The sequence below is a fragment of the Rhyacophila brunnea genome, unplaced genomic scaffold, assembly GCF_057557595.1.
Source record: "Rhyacophila brunnea isolate RB1 unplaced genomic scaffold, BYU_Rbru_1.0 scaffold_9, whole genome shotgun sequence".
In the NCBI taxonomy this organism is placed as follows: Eukaryota; Metazoa; Arthropoda; class Insecta; order Trichoptera; family Rhyacophilidae; genus Rhyacophila; species Rhyacophila brunnea.
The window spans coordinates 41,748,850-41,765,202 of record NW_028233361.1 but is presented as its reverse complement, the minus strand read 5'-3'; the positions used below and the strand labels follow the sequence as shown (position 1 = coordinate 41,765,202).

Here is a 16,353-nt window from a genome sequence, read left to right as displayed (position 1 = left end):
AATTTAATATTGTTATTAAAATACAAGAAGGATGTTTGTCTATTTCAATGATTCAGAAGTTCTCCTGTCAAACATCAGTAATTTATCATATTTAGCTCAAACAGCACCTGTATATTAATTACACTATGTAATACGAATGGTGCATCGAAGAGATCGTCTCAATAAAGACGTTGTATGTATGTAGTAATCTGAAATTAAAATTAGAAAAAGAATACACATTTAGGACCTGATGCATAGAATATTGACGCTATGTAAAATTAACTAATAACAATCTTTATGCATAGAAGACATTTTACCAAATCAATAAATAACATATCAATGCCACTTTCTGTGATCAAAAATTGTTGCCACTTTATAAAAACGTTTTTGGTATGGTAAGAGTATGAAAACTGCACCATTGTAAATTAATAGTTAATATAATATTTGTTTTATCAATGGTTAATTGAACAAACGCACACAACGTGGATACAAGTATCCATAGTATATGGACAGTATTTATTAAATTGTAAGTATCAGTACAATAAATGTCAAACTGGTTTCAATTGTTTGAATAATAAAGTAAGCACACGTTTATAGATGTGTTAACAAGAGTTGAGGCGAAGCAATACTCACACAGACGCATTGTTTACAAAAAGGATGTTTCAAATTTTTAAATCGACATCAACGCATGTTGTCCTCTTTTCGCTATAAGCGCAATAAATAGGCGTAAGCAAGACAAATGGCTGTTTCTCGTAGACGTTGTGCAATGCCCGTTGCCTCAGAAATGCACCAATACACACAATCTTTCGTATCTGTGTTCGCACCAACTCTGGCTGAGACCTATAATACTCTTAGTTTCGTGTTCACATAGATAATCGGTACAACAAATATTATTTCAATACTTGATTTCTGTTTACTAGTTATATTAATTATGTGACATCTGTCACTTTGGCAAGCGCCGACTATGCATCCAAAAATAGACTGACTAATAAATGAGTTCTTTTTTTAAAAATAAGTATTACTATGCATTAGGTCCTAAGTTGCTCAAAAATGAGCAGAAAGACAGTGTTGTGAGTGAGACAGAAGCAGGTAAGTTGTGCTAAAAGAAGAAAACAAAGCATTTTTAAAAACTGTGCAAATTAATAAGCTAAAGAGTGAAGAGAATAAGAGGAAAGAATTTCCATGCCACCAACACCAAAGCAAAAATTAAAACAATTAATTGTTGGGCCCGTACTGTTTCACATAGCTCCATATTACAGCAGGTCTCTATTGATATTTCACGGTTTGAAGGCTTGGGTTTTTCAGAAACTTTCATGAATGTTTTAGGAACTATATGCCTCTTTTTAATCCTGAAAGACAAAATATATTTAACACATTAATGCGGGACGTTTTTAATTTAAGTAGTATAAAAAGTGTAATGGTAACATTAGAGACTGCAGATCGGATAGATTTCCTCTGAAATGTGACAAACAACGCTATCCTGATACGCCAATTTTTAGTTTCCTGTCTGAATGATAAGACACTTCCTTTATACTTCCTTTTCTTGTAAAAGGAATAGAATGTTTCCAGTGGCGAAGGGTGGAAGTAGGCTATTAAGATTAGCCATAAACAATGCACACTAAACTTTGTCAGTCATACATATTTGTTTCCATTGAAATAAGACTACAATTTACAGACGGTGTTGGTTAGTTTTTAAAATTCAATTTAAGCCCTGCTAAACCAAGCCATAATAAACAATAGTCAAAAAATACTTGTCTATCTATAAAATATCTAAAATCATACACATCTTTGGATATTTTATAGACATAATAAAATGTTTTATCTATTATAGTTTGGTTTATGCAGGGCAAAATAAACCAACAATACCTATGTCTAATATGTATTCTTAATCCAACGAAAACAAATAAGTATGAATGAAGAAGTATGCACAATTTTTTCGTATCGACCAAAGTATACCAAAACTATTATGGTTTGGTAAGGCAGGGTTTATTTTTTTTTAAAAACTAACCAACACCATCTGTAAATTGTAGTCTAAGTTCAATAAAAAGAAATACGTATGACTAAAAAAGTTTAATATGCACTATTTATGGCGGATCGTAACAGCCTACCTCCACCCTTTGCCACTGAATGATTCAGAAATCCATTTTTAGTATTAACGTATTATATACTAATTGAAAAGAAAACAGGAATTGACGACAGGAATCTTGATGGAATACGGCCCACAGGTCAAGTTCATAATGACATCAGTTGTTCGGCATTCCTCTCGTTTTTAGGAAGTCATGGTGGACGTCCATATCCGATATACAATAAAAAACAATCATTGGCTTAGCGGAAAAATGCAGAAATTATAATATCAAAGGCTTAACTGAAATTTTTTGTGATTTTTATTTGCATCAAAAAATAAATGATGATTTTAAGTCAGAAACCCGGCTTGGAAAATGTAATTTGTGAAAATTGCATCGTATGTGTAATGTTAAATCAATTCCAATCAATCAAACTTCATTCGAAAAAAATAACCAACACAAAAAGTAAATCAGTCAGGTTTTCCGTAAAACTTATTAGAATTGTTAAAATTATCCAATGTCGCCAAAACGGAGCCTGCCATTTTACGTGGAGGTATTGTAATATTTATAAGGTTTGGTTATTAGCCGTTCTATCAATCCCGTTTAGGGGGCAAAGACAGATGAAAGCAGGACAATAACACAAACATAAAAAACAGTGTAATCATGATTTTATTTTGACCCTTCTGGGATTCAAACCTGACCCCACTTACATGCTTCTTTGATATTTAAGTCGGCTCTCACATCAAAACTCATCTCGTGTGCCGCACAGTCATAAAACAAACATTCCGAGAACTGAGATCCAGTGTTGCATGTCAAGACCGGGCACATCTACCTAGCGACAGTCGCACGTAGCCTTCGAAACGTATAGATATTTGAATGCGGTGATCGGCGTGCCGGTATAGGAATGACCAATTCGTAGGTGTTTCTCTTTGACTCGGAGCCCGAGAAGGATGCAACTTGTCGAAACAACAGCATATGCTTTTGTCAAACGAAACAGTCACATTCGACCAATCTGCGGAGCTCCATTTGGCAACGTGTGTTTTGGGAATAACGATGACGCCACATCGACGTATTCGACACGTTTTAGGCGAGACGAGTTTTGATGTGAGAGCCGGCTTATAATCAAACTGTTAAAAGAATGCCGTAAAAATACATCAACTTTATAATAAAAAATATAATTTCGTTAAATATTTTGTCAACTCAATACTACAAATCGAGGGTATACTGACAGAACGCATTATTTAAGTTTTTGCTGTTTTTCTGTTTTAAATGCCAAAATGTATACAATTTTACGCTCTACGTCCTGGTAAAACGCACAAAGGCATAGGATATAATGGTGAGAAAATATAAACATTATTAAATCATATTGTTATTTTTTTACTCTGATAGAAAGCATGATAATGACCTAATGCGTTCTGCGTATACAAAATACAGGACTTTTAACATGTCATATATTGTGTTTGTAGAAAATGTAGAAAAAATGTTTTTAAATCATAAAAAAATCTATGTGGGAGAACGCTTTGAAAAAAAAATTAAAGTCCCTTTTGCGATTATCTCAGAACTTGTTTTAATGAGATAATGTTTTCTGTCAGTATACCCTCGAAATACTAATCGCTTAATCATTAAATCCGCTCTGGATGTTTTTTTGAGTTTCGAGTAAATCACGAAAAACTAATACAGCCAAACTTGGTTATTACGAGGAAGATGGAACCGACTGAATTTGCTCATTATAAGCATTCCTCGTTATATCAGAGAGAGAATAGGTATCTTTAAATGAATAACACAAAAAATCACAATTCAAACAAAAATACACAATTAGAATTTTTCCCCAAAACAAGCATGGCATTCATAAACTACAAAAGAAGTTGTTTATTGTAATGCACGCTGGTAGGTACCTACTGTCTTCAGCTTGGATTTTTTACATGAAATTTCAACCATATGCGTGGATACTTTTTCAATGTTGTCAGTGAAAACACAAATTAGGTACTTAGACACTTAACTAGTGTCATAAACGTAATCCGATCCCGACGGCATCGATCTACGGTCGGATTTTATTGCTTAGGGTCGAAAATGTTTCTAAACAATCGACACATTAACAGACGATATTTTTGCTTGGTATATCCGATGGCCGCATGGCTTAAATGCCGGCCTATAGAGTCGAGGGTCCCAGGTTCGAATCCTGGGTCTGGCAAGTACACGTATTGTTTTTCAATTTGTGTACGAGTCAGAGTATGGACCTAATAGGTTGAGCAAGTGGCTGACATCCATTTCTCGTAAAAATAAAATCTGTTAATACAAACCTCCACCCTGTGGAGGCCCATATGATCCTATTAGGATCGAACATGGTCGAAAGAAAAAGAAAGAATATACGATAAGTTTTTAAATGTATGGAGAAAATCATAATCTAAAATTTCAACGAATGTTTCTTCATTACATCCGAGATCTTGCTATGTCCGTGATTGTAATAACCGAGTTCGACTGTACGTATGTTTTTGAAATTTTCCAAAATGATGTATTTTCGATAAAAAGATTGTTTTTATTCAAAATACTATTTAATTGAGATTGTATTACCTTGGACGCCTGATGAGAATTATCGCTAACAAGAACGTGCTGAGCAACAGGAATATACTACAAGTATATACAGCGATCAACGGTGGACTAGACCAGGCTAAGCAATCACAATCCATTATGCTCTTGCTCTGGCTTAGGATGTTACTGGAAACTCTGTCGATGGACACGTTCACAACATTCGTGTCGTTGAGTTGATTCAGTATACTTGCATCGACTGGACGAAGATAATTATTTTGCACCCGATTACTATTGGTATTGGGATCGTGTTGATTTTTTGATCTATTATTACTGTCGTCTCTTGTATCATTATTGTCTTCATTGTTCTTTCCTTGTATGAGACTGTCGATCAGATCGACAGGATCGATTGTGAGGTTATGTTCACTATTTGTTTTCGGTAACGATTGTTTTCTTTCCAATATGACTACGGAGCTACAATATGAAAAGAAAAATATGTTATTTTACCGTTACATGATTTGGTATTTTTAAATTGTGATTGATTTAATCACATTAAAAGCTGATGTGTGCACAACAGAGAGGACACTGGTCAGAGTTATAGAATAATTACCTAATATTTGTGATCTCTTTCTTGACATGACATCTTTCTCCTTCAAATCCTTCCGGACAGTTACATACAGCCTTTTTGCTACTTATTGTGCAGTTTCCACCATTTATACAAAAGTTTGTGCACATGTTTACCTCACATCTTTCACCTGTGTACCCTTCGAAACAACTGAAAAAGAAAATATAATACGAGGGTGGGTCAATAAGTCCTTAGAAAAGCCGACAGGTGGCGCGACTAGTACTGTAAGCGGTTTGTTTTCATGCAGCGGCACTACCGATTCAGTATGCTGCGAAGTTTCAATCAGATTGGTCGGGTTGTTGTTTTTTATTTTCGTACATTTAAAAAAAAAAATTTGCTTGTTTACAAAAATGGAGAAAATTGAGTTTAGAGCTGTTATTAAACATTTTAATATAAAAGGGTTAACAGCAAAGGAAATAAAAAATGAGTTGGATTTAGTTCACGGCATATCTGCTCCTTCACTTGCAACTATTTATAACTGGTTAAATGAATTTAAACGTGGTCGTACATCAACAAAGGATGAACCACGCTCAGGACGTCCTGTAGAGGTGACTACACCAGAAATGATCAATAAAATCCACGATATGGTGTTAAGTGACCGAAGATTAAAGTTGAGTGAGATAATTGAGGTTACAGGGATCTCAAAAGGTAGCGTCATTTCTATTTTACATGACAAATTGGGCATGAAAAATATTTCTGCAAGATGGGTGCCGCGTTTGCTCACAGTCGACAATAAACGCAATAGGGTGGTGGCCTCTAAAGCCCTGTTGTCGCTCATGCAACGCAATCCGGATGAATTTTTTCGTCGCTTTGTGACTGTAGATGAAACATGGATACACCACTATACTCCCGAGACGAAAGAACAGTCAAAGCAGTGGATTGCGAAGACAAACCATGTCCAAAGAAGGCGAAAACCGTAAAATCAGCTGGTAAGGTTATGGCTACTGTATTTTGGGATGCACGTGAAATTATTTTCGTTGACTATTTGGAAAAAGGAAAAACAATAACAGGGGATTATTATGCATCTTTATTGGACCAGCTAAAAAACGAAATTGAAGAAAAACGGCCTCATTTAAACAGGAAAAAAATCCTTTTTCATCAGGACAATGCCCGTGTTCACACATGTTTACGATCAATGGCTAAAATTGAAGAATTGAAGTTCGAATTGGTCGACCACCCACCGTATTCGCCAGATTTAGCCCCCAGTGACTTTTTCCTTTTCCCAAACTTAAAAAAATGGCTAAGTGGACAACGTTTTTTTTCAAATGAAGAAGTCATCGATCGGACAAATGCTTATTTTGAGGACCTTCCGAAAACTTATTTTTCTGACGGTTTAAAAAAAATTAAGAAACGTCTAACCAAGTGTATTGAGCTCCAAGGAGATTATGTTGAGAAATAAAAAAAAAATACAAAAATAAAAACTGTTTTAATGCTTTTTTCTAAGGAATTATTGACCCACCCTCGTATTAACAGGTGACCCTTGTTCATCATGACCCCCCCCCCCACCGGCATTGTGAATTCATTATATCGTGATCGATTTTTAATATTTTTTTGTCCCGCACTTATTTTGATATGTGCCACATGCTAGGACTAGAGGAATCATGAACGTATTATCAGATTGGTAGACATGTAAAAAAAATCTTTACAAATGATAGCTATGAAATCTTGTTTGTGTTATGTAAGTGTTACCACCATGGGCCCCACATCGTGAAGCGGGCCCCCCTACCTATCGCTAAGGATAAAGGCAGTGTGATGCTCAACAGTAGTGTTTTCCAAATGGTGTACGCGGTAAAATTAATCTGTGTATTTAGTGTTTTATTGTATATTTTAATACATCCATTGGGATTATGGAGATGTCGAGTATTGATACAAAATTGAAAAATGTATCGTACAACCACATTATTTAAAATAATAATAATGTTGAAGGAAAATAGAGCCGCAAGCGATGTGTGCTCGATGTGTGTTTATCTCATTTATCTGGTCGACTCGCCTCGCTGGGCCCCTCCTGAGCCCGGGCCCCTAGGCTAGAGCCCTGCCAGCCCCCCCCCTTGTGGGGGCCATGGTTACCACTGTGATATTCGGATGTATTATTACAGTCAAAATAGTTATTGTTTGATCGAAGCCTTAGACAGACAAAATTAAATTTTATTTATTTCAAAATTCCCATGTTCTCAGGACGACATTAAAAAAAACACCAATAGGCATTGTAAGTCGCCCGGCTGCAAGATGGCTATCTGAAGGGGCAACCTTTTTGGAGACAGTCGAAAAGGGACTGAAGTCATTCGTCTACCAGTTGGCAAAGGATGGAGGTAGGCTTTTAAGCTTCGACATAAATAGTCAACAACAAAGTTTGTCAGTCATACGTATTTCTTTTTATTAAACTTAGTCTACAATTTACAGATAGTGTTGGTTAGTTTTTTAAAATTCAATTAAACACTGCGAAAACCAAGCCATAAAAGATAATAGCAATCGACTATCTATAAAGTATCTAAAATTATGCCATTAAACTATAAGTACATAATTTTAGATATTTTATGTATATAATAATAACTACGGCTTGGTTTAGGCAGGGTTAATGATTTTAAAAAAACCAACATAATGTGTTACATGTATTCTTATTTAACAAAAACAAATAAGAATGAATGAAAAAGTGTGAACTATTTTTCGAATCGTCCATAACATACCAAAACTATTATGGTTTGGTTTAGGCAAGGTTTGATTGATTTTTAAAAGCTAACCAATACCATCTGTAAATTGCAGTCTTAGTTCAATAAAAACAAATACGAATGACTGACAAAGTTTAATGTGCACTATTTTTGTTGAATCTTAACGGCCGTTTCGGCTTGTTATGCCATTTCGATTATTGATTACTTGGTTAGTGTAATAACTATTATTGTTTACCTGCTGCATTTTGGATGACCCTCACCATCCACTTCGCACTTTCCATTTAAGCAGTAGTTTTTACAGACTTCGGACTCACAACGTTTACCAAACACATTCTTGGAACACATACAGAGCTCGTCGTGCACCACGCCGTCGACCTTTCGGAAGTTACTCTGCCGTAAGCAATACAATGGCTGATCATCAGATGACAAGGTATCTTGGATGGACGTCGAAGATGACGAGAATCTCAAATCCGTCGTGCTCTTTGCTTTCACAGTTTTATGAAGTTGATGACATTCGTTGATGCCTTGGGTCATCGCTGCGATATCCACATTCACTACGACACTCGTGGGTGGAATGATACCAAATTCGATGACTTTGGTCGGGTCTGAGTGAATATCGTCAGATGCTATCGGCTTCTTCCATAAGCTTTTAGCTGTCCTGTCGGTCCAGTAGATGAAACCGTGGCCGACGGCCAAGCCAAACGGTTGGTGATCGATACCTCGGTGGATTTCTTTTCTGTTTCCTCCGTCTAGATCGGCCATTTCGATACCGAAGTGGATTCCAGGGCGGTCGTCGCACCAGAAAATTTTCTTCAAGCGCACGTCGACCGTTATACCTAAGGGTTGCGATAGACCTGTACTGATAATGATGGTTCTGTTTTTGCCGTCTATCGTTGATCGTTCTATTGAGGCAGGTGTGTTTGTGTTTGTCCAGTATATCATCCTGCAAATATAAGAAAAAGGAAATCATTACCCAAATATTATATTTAAGACTTTAATTGTACAGTTGACTCTCTATTCACCGGGGTGGGGTCATGTTCACAAAGTGACTGATGCACGGTTTTCGCACACGGTTGCAATACTTCTAATATAATTGAATTAAATTTTGCTATTGTGATTTGCACACTTTTTTTTTATCAGAGCTTCAATATATTAGAATATTAGAGCTTCTATGGATATTCAAAGATGGCTTTGGGTGTAAGAGGCAGCGTAATTATTTTTAAAATAAGCACTAAGTGCAGTTTAGTTAATATGTGTCATGAGACTAATAGGCACTATCTGCCGTTTGGTTAACATGTATCATGAGGCTTAGTTCTTCGTTTTCGATATAAAACGTGACACTTTTTTTAAGAAATTAGTGTTACGACATTTCTAAAATATCGTTCAAACGTGTTTTTCTTACAATGTTTAGTTATAAATTGTATTTTTCTTCTTCTAAGGACATTAAGATTGTATGTTAAATCTATTGAGAAGCTAAAAAAACTTGCTTTTATGAAAAATAAATAAATTATTCATTAAAAATATCTCAGATTCAGCTTTTTGGTACTTAGTCCCTATTTTATTTCGTGTATATTTTTATCATTCAATGTTAAAATTTCGATCTGTCAAATATTTTTGGACTTGCTCGTTTTCATTTGTTTATATTTTGAATAATTCAATAATTTGAAGTCAAATTATCTACATCACGTCTTTAAACAATATTAATCAATGCATTTTTCGTGATAAATATGTATAAATTGTAAAATATTTCCGAATATTACATTGTTGCAGATATTTAATTCCACGTAAATGTTTAATTCTTTCTACAGATTGTCACAGAGGGGTCAACTAATAAAAAATTACAAAATATTAAATTAACAATAATGATATCTCATCATAATAAATAATAATTATCATGTATAATTTATTTACCTGCTAAGGAATACTGTAATGTCTTGATTGCAGTTTACATAAAACCACAAATGATTACAATCATTTTTAGATAAAAAAAGATTATTATTGTAACACTACTACAAGAATCCATAGGTCAACCAATAATAATAATAATAATTAATACACAGAATAGGGATTTTCAAAACTGATTCGTGTCTGCTGCGATTGCTGTTACATGCTGGCATGGCAACAAATGTAGTCTATTGTTTCATCATTCCGCAGAATATTTTAAATAAGCACTATATCTATAAATTCAATTATGGAAAGCGCCAACTCTAATTTATTAGTATTTTGAATTAATATTCATGGTAGGTAATTTCAATTAATTTCTGCAGTTTCTACGTGTGAGTACGTTAAATTTACTTGCAATATTGCATCCAGAGATAATAGACGTAAACACCAGACATAGATAATAATTTAATAAAAAATCCACAGAGAAAACCACTAAAAGCAAAGAACACGCGATTTTGACGTGACTCGAAAATGTGTAGGCCTGCAGAAAATAGTAAAAAAAATTCACTGACTAGTGTAGTTCATGATGTAGCGCGATACGCGTGAGGTGACCTTATTGTTGTTCTGGCAATTTTGCTAACTGACGATATTCGTTTAAGGTTTCAAATGTGCTACGGGATGGGAGCATCAGTCTGATAACATTGTACCAAGAAAAACAACATTATACACTTATTTTCCGTAGCGGCAGTTTACTGTGACAGCATATAACGTGATGATAATGTATTACATGCTTTAGAGCCAAATGCAAAGATGTCGAGATTATAGTAAACTAACTAATTATGAACTCGTTGCATAGATGACAGTCACTCGACAATACAGGTTAAAATGATTATTATATTGTCTATGGTAATTATGCATGTTTCAGTCGCTCAAACGACTAGTATAACAAAATAAAATTTGACATATTGACATTTGCATCACTTTCTTCATCAATTTCTAATCAGTTTCGTCACTGAAAAAGACAAAACAACAATAAATTCAATTCAATGATCCTTACCCTCGACAGCTGTCGACAGCTATTCCTCTAGGTATCTCATCGTTCATTTCGAAGAGGGGAATTCCAGTAAAATTATTTTGTCCGGGCGTCAATAAGGTGTGCATCACTCGTCCTGATTTGCCCTCTCTTCGGTCTGTCCAGAAAAGAGTTTCTGAGACAGGATCCACAGTTAAACCTGGAAACATTTTTTTTACAGAGAATCTTTTCACCATATTAACAAGCATATAGATGCCAGTCGGTTTCTTTGGTTTTTCAGTGATCACTATCCTTAAAAATGAGACAAAACATATGAAAAGATTCACACATACCTTGGATGTACACGGAATCCGTAAAGTTTTGCTCAATCAGACCTTCAACATTGTTGTCGTTATCTACGTGGAATCCAAAAACGGTGTGATTGGAATGGTTTGTTGCGGCGAAGAAGAAAGAACTCCCGACTGGATCGAAGGTCAGGGCTGTTAAGTCAGTAAACTGGTGATTCACTGTTTTGATATGTGTCCCATTCCTATGTAAAAAATCTATTTCACCGCCTAGACTCACTGCCAGATCTGAAATAAAAGAGAGACATACTATTAGTATCTATATAATTAAAACAATGAACATATGCTGTAAAAATTAGTTTATATTAAACATACCTAAATAATTTGAAAACACCTCAAATCTTTGAAATAAATATGATGCCTGACATGGCAAAGACATAGACCCGTATCAACTGGGTTCGAACTAATGTGTTTTACCAATTATTAAGCCACAGATGTCCTATATAATTACGACAAAATTAACTAGTAGTTTTTACTTCTTGAAGTGCTTATCAAATTGCATTAAATTTTGGCAATTAGCTTTTGTGTTTCTTTTGTAAGTAGAACTGATACAAGAAAGAATTCTACTTCGTTGGAACCTCATGACTGAGGATTGCGGCCTGGATAAATTGAAGTTTGGCTCTATCATTAGTTTTTAAAGATTGTTATCGAGTCCGACGAAGGAGAATCTTCCTCGTATATGGAGTTATTGCGGAACTGTTGGTTCGTTGGGCCATTCATGAGACTATACTGTCCAAAAGCGTGTTGCAGAACTATACTTAGGTGCGCAAGTCCCTAATATACGCGCCTATCTTTAAGAGGTGAATATTGGTAACTTAGATTGCATTTCCTAGGACCTAGAGTATCCATACATAATAATATGTCATAGTAAATCTACGGAAAAAGGCAGTGGCCCAGAATGAAACCATTAAAAAAAGGTTAAGAGAAGATTAACAAATTCAAGTTAAATTAGAAACTCTGGATGGTGTTTATTGCCAAATTAATCCAGATGGTTCTGCATGGCGCTCCAAGTTTCAGAGGCATATAATATCACACGATGGCCACGCGGTTTAAGCGTCGGCCTATAGCGACATGGGTCCTAGGTTTGAATCCTGTGTCTGGCAAGTTCACATATTGTTTTTCAATTTGTGTATGAGTCAGAGTATGGACCTAATAGGTTCAGCAAGTGGCTGACATCCATTTCCAAACTAAATCTGTTAATACAAATCTCCACTCTGTGGAGGGCCATATCGCACTGTGAATGTAAAACCAAGGCTTCTGCAAATTTTCCAATTTCGAGATTAAATGCAAAACAACTGCAAAAGTCGTGAACTTGATAATGTAAAAGTGAAGTAACTGAAAGAACATGCAATATAATGTAGATATAAACCAAATATTATGGTGTTTTTTTAGAAATTCTATTTCTATTATTAACAAAACGAAGACTTCAAACCCTAATATATCCAAAATATGTCTTTTGCAGATGCCTTGGTTTGACACTCACGGTGCGGTATGATCTTATTATATCGGACATGGTCAAAGAATAATATACTTATTGGGAAGAAAAGAGATCTAAGTTGTTTTGATGATATTCTATTGGTTGCAGTTTCGACATAGCATTTTCCTCATTGCTATTCTCCTTTTGATATAAGTTTCGCATCCACCTTTGTCAGAGGTATGCTCGACCCGAGATAAATATATTCACTGATCATCTCTATGTCTTTCAGCAACAGACTGAGTTGTTTTGATGATATTCTATTGGTTGCAGTTTCGACATAGCATTTTCCTCATTGCTATTCTCCTTTTGATATAAGTTTCGCATCCACCTTTGTCAGAGATATGCTCGACCCGAGATAAATATATTCACTGATCATCTCTATATCTTTCAGCAACAGACTGGGTTTTTTATTATTATTATATAATACCTATATACTTATAGGTAAGTATGTACATATATCAGTGGCGAAGGGTGGAGGTAGGCTGTTAAGATCCGCCATAAACAGTGCACATTAAACTTTTTCAGACATACATATTTGTTTTCATTGAAATAAGACTACAATTTACAGATAGTGTTGGTTAGTTTTTTAAATTCAATTAAACCATTAGAAACCAAGCCATAATAGATAATAGTCAAAAAATACATGTCTATCTATAAAATATCTAAAAGTATGCAATTAAATCATAAATAACTTTGAATATTTTATAAATAGAATAATATTTTTTATTTATTATAGTTTGGTTTAGTCAGGGCTTAATGAATTAAAAAAAATTAACCAACAATATGTGTAATATGTATATTTAATCCAACGAAAACGAATAACTATGAATGAAAAAGTGTGCACAATTTTGTCGTATTGCCCAAATTAGACCAAAACTATTATGGTTTCGTTTAGGCATGGTTTAATTGATATTTAAAAACTAACTACCACCATCTGTAAATTGTAGTCTTAGTTCAATAAAAACAAATACATGACTAAAAAAGATTAGTGTGCACTATTTATAGCGAACCTTAACAGCCTACCTCCACCCTTCGCCACTGACATATATTCGTTTTAACACTACAACAGGCCATGAGGCTTGATGACAGAAATGTGGTGAAACAGTGGTATATTTAGTAATAGAACAGAAACAATCACAAACACCCAGGCTTTGAGAATGTCACATAAATATATTGTGACCGCACCGTAAATCGAACTCGGGGCCCCCGGATGAAAGGCCAGCGCCTTACGCACTGGACTACGAGAGTATCCGCAATCCAATATGGAATAAGTGACTTATTCAAAATTAAATTTAATAAACGTCGAACAAAAATAAATACTGGAAATTTTCACTAAATGCAAAATAGTTGCCCTACACCACGCGTCAACAGATGTCAATGCGTGTCACACTAATAAATAATTAATTAAGATCATGTCAGCTGGTTAATAACCGGTATTGCTGTGAAAGTGCCAAGATTTTTTAAATAATTTACTATATCGTCGTGATAAGATAATCAAATAATAACATAAAGATAGAAAACAGTAAACACAGTTGATCTGCATGACCTTCACATTGCACTCTAAGGAAATTCTAGCGGAAATATACTATTATCGTAAATATTGTGACCATAATTGAAAAAAAAATCAAGACACATCTGAAAATAGTTTATATGTCAAAAGTATATTGTTTATAATAGTGTCTTTAAATCAATTTAAATACTTTGTTTAAGGTTCAAATAGACTATATGACGATCAGGCACATATATGCTATATGTCTATGATCAAATCTATGCCATTCCGACATTTATACATACATATTGTATGACAGCTATGACATCGTATTTACACTCTGTGACACCCTGTGACACAGGACGCCAACATAAGAAACGGGTTTTTCGACATATATATGACCGATCATCATAGAGTGTATTTGAAGCATTAGTAATATACAAACAGAAGGTTTGTTAAATACATCGATATGTACTGGTAAAAATCCAGGGAACTCAGAAATAATGGGAACTGAAATACCTAACAGGTGTGGAGTAACAGGCAACCTATCTCGAGCGTGGAAGAATATGAGATAAACTTAAACGTCATGTCAAGAATACCGTTGTTCATCGTTCTGACAACTGCCGTCGGTTTATGCCCTGACACTCATTAAATATTGATGTATTTGAAAATCGCAACACACACATGTCTATAATGTATGGTTCATTTTCGCGGGACACTCCCACATTCAAAACCCTGCGTCAAAATGTAGTATATTGGGGTATAGCCTATCGGAATTCTATTTATTCATCTGTTCTGTGGTTCACCACTGAAAAACATACAATGACTCATACTGGTGCATACCCATATACAAGCAGAAAGTTTTACTATCTAAAGACACTTAAAATGACAAGTACCGGGAAATTAATTTAAATGCAAGGCGTGTTTTTCTACACAAGACAGAGCAACACTCAATAACATTTAAAACTGATATTATACCGCGGGTGCCTTAGAATACTTTCTCTTTCAATCATCGGACGTCGCAAACCGCACCATCCGGGCGCTCCCTTTCTATCAGGCGCTCCCACTACAGTGCGCAGATGTTATTACATAGACGGCAGAGAAGGGGTCGCCTATCTGACTATATAAGGCGATGCTTGGCCTTCAGTGAGCAATTAGAATTGCGTCGAGCTTGGCTTCGTCAAGAGACCTAATTCACTTAGTTCACTACAAGTCTTGCTTACACTCTGAAAACGGTTAGCCGTAAGCCCTATCAGAGTCAAGTGAGCTATTCGATTGAGCTAGGTATATGTTCTGACTACGCCGTAGTTACAGTCTATATTACCTTATTATACTCGCGTACCTATATCAAATTTTTGTATTGTTACCATATAAAATCAAATATACCGTATACTCTTCGAGACACAACTTATCATTTATAAATAGAGGAATGGAGAGTTCCCACCCCTTATAAAATCCGTGTAGAAATCTTTTCAAATTGCCACTCTGAAGCCTGTTTACGAATCCTAAAAATGATTTTCTCTACAAATGGCAAACAGCCGTAATATATCGTCACTGTTCTGGCAGAAAACACTAATTCGAAAAAATGACATATTGAGTTAGTACCAAAATGTTCCTTATTTCAAACTTTACCGTCTGGAAACCTTCTTAATAAATAAACAGTCTTTATTTTAAAGTCATCCTTTTTACGGTTACTTAATAAACTCACATGATAGACCATTATTTCAAACATTTTAACAACTTCAAAGTCAAATTACTCAAAACTAGTATTCTCCAGTTAGTGTGTTCTGCCAGAACAGAGACGATATAATAAAGAACACAAGTCCGTTTAGAAAAAAAAAAAAATCTAAAAGACAACAGCCTAAAATAAAGAACTGTCGTCTATAATAAAGAATGTATGGTCACCATAATTATAAGAGTAATCTTGAGCTCATTAGTAGATAGCATTTATCAAGCATTAAATAATAATAAATTAATGAGTGTTTGTTTACTTAATAATATATTGTTTATTATGTCTTGACATAACATTACATCATAGTGATGTACATATATATACAAATAAAATTATACATACTATGTAAATTTATTATTAGTGGTGTTATAGCGCGGTGTTGGCCCCGACCGACCCCAAAATGGTTACATGTAAAATTGTACGTAAAACAGTTCGAGCTTTCTTATCGGAAAGAGATGACCATATACCAGTAGCGAAGGGTGGAGGTAGGCTGTTAAAACCAGTCATAATTAGTGCACAATAAACTTTGTTAGTC

The 16,353-nt window shown here is 34.9% G+C and overlaps 1 protein-coding gene across 2 annotated transcripts in view; it reads right to left on the bottom strand.

The window, feature by feature from the left end:
* The window catches only part of cue (Low-density lipoprotein receptor repeat domain-containing protein cueball), a 96,089-nt gene that overhangs the window by 5,939 nt on the left and 73,797 nt on the right, over positions 1-16,353 (bottom strand). The window contains exons 2-8 of one of the 2 annotated variants that reach the window (XR_015072123.1): positions 11,109-11,348; positions 10,801-10,975; positions 8,095-8,802; positions 5,179-5,343; positions 3,640-5,042; positions 3,171-3,248; positions 2,370-2,790 (exon numbers count right to left, since the gene is read on the bottom strand). Coding sequence is in view for 1 of the 2 variants with exons in the window: in XM_085959800.1 (XP_085815926.1) it covers positions 1,214-1,328; positions 4,614-5,042; positions 5,179-5,343; positions 8,095-8,802; positions 10,801-10,975; positions 11,109-11,348 (1,832 nt within the window). In the remaining variant the exon portion in view is untranslated. Of the gene's footprint in view, positions 1-1,213; positions 1,329-2,369; positions 2,791-3,170; positions 3,249-3,639; positions 5,043-5,178; positions 5,344-8,094; positions 8,803-10,800; positions 10,976-11,108; positions 11,349-16,353 lie in introns of those variants that run through there. The other variant, XM_085959800.1, reaches the window with a different exon arrangement.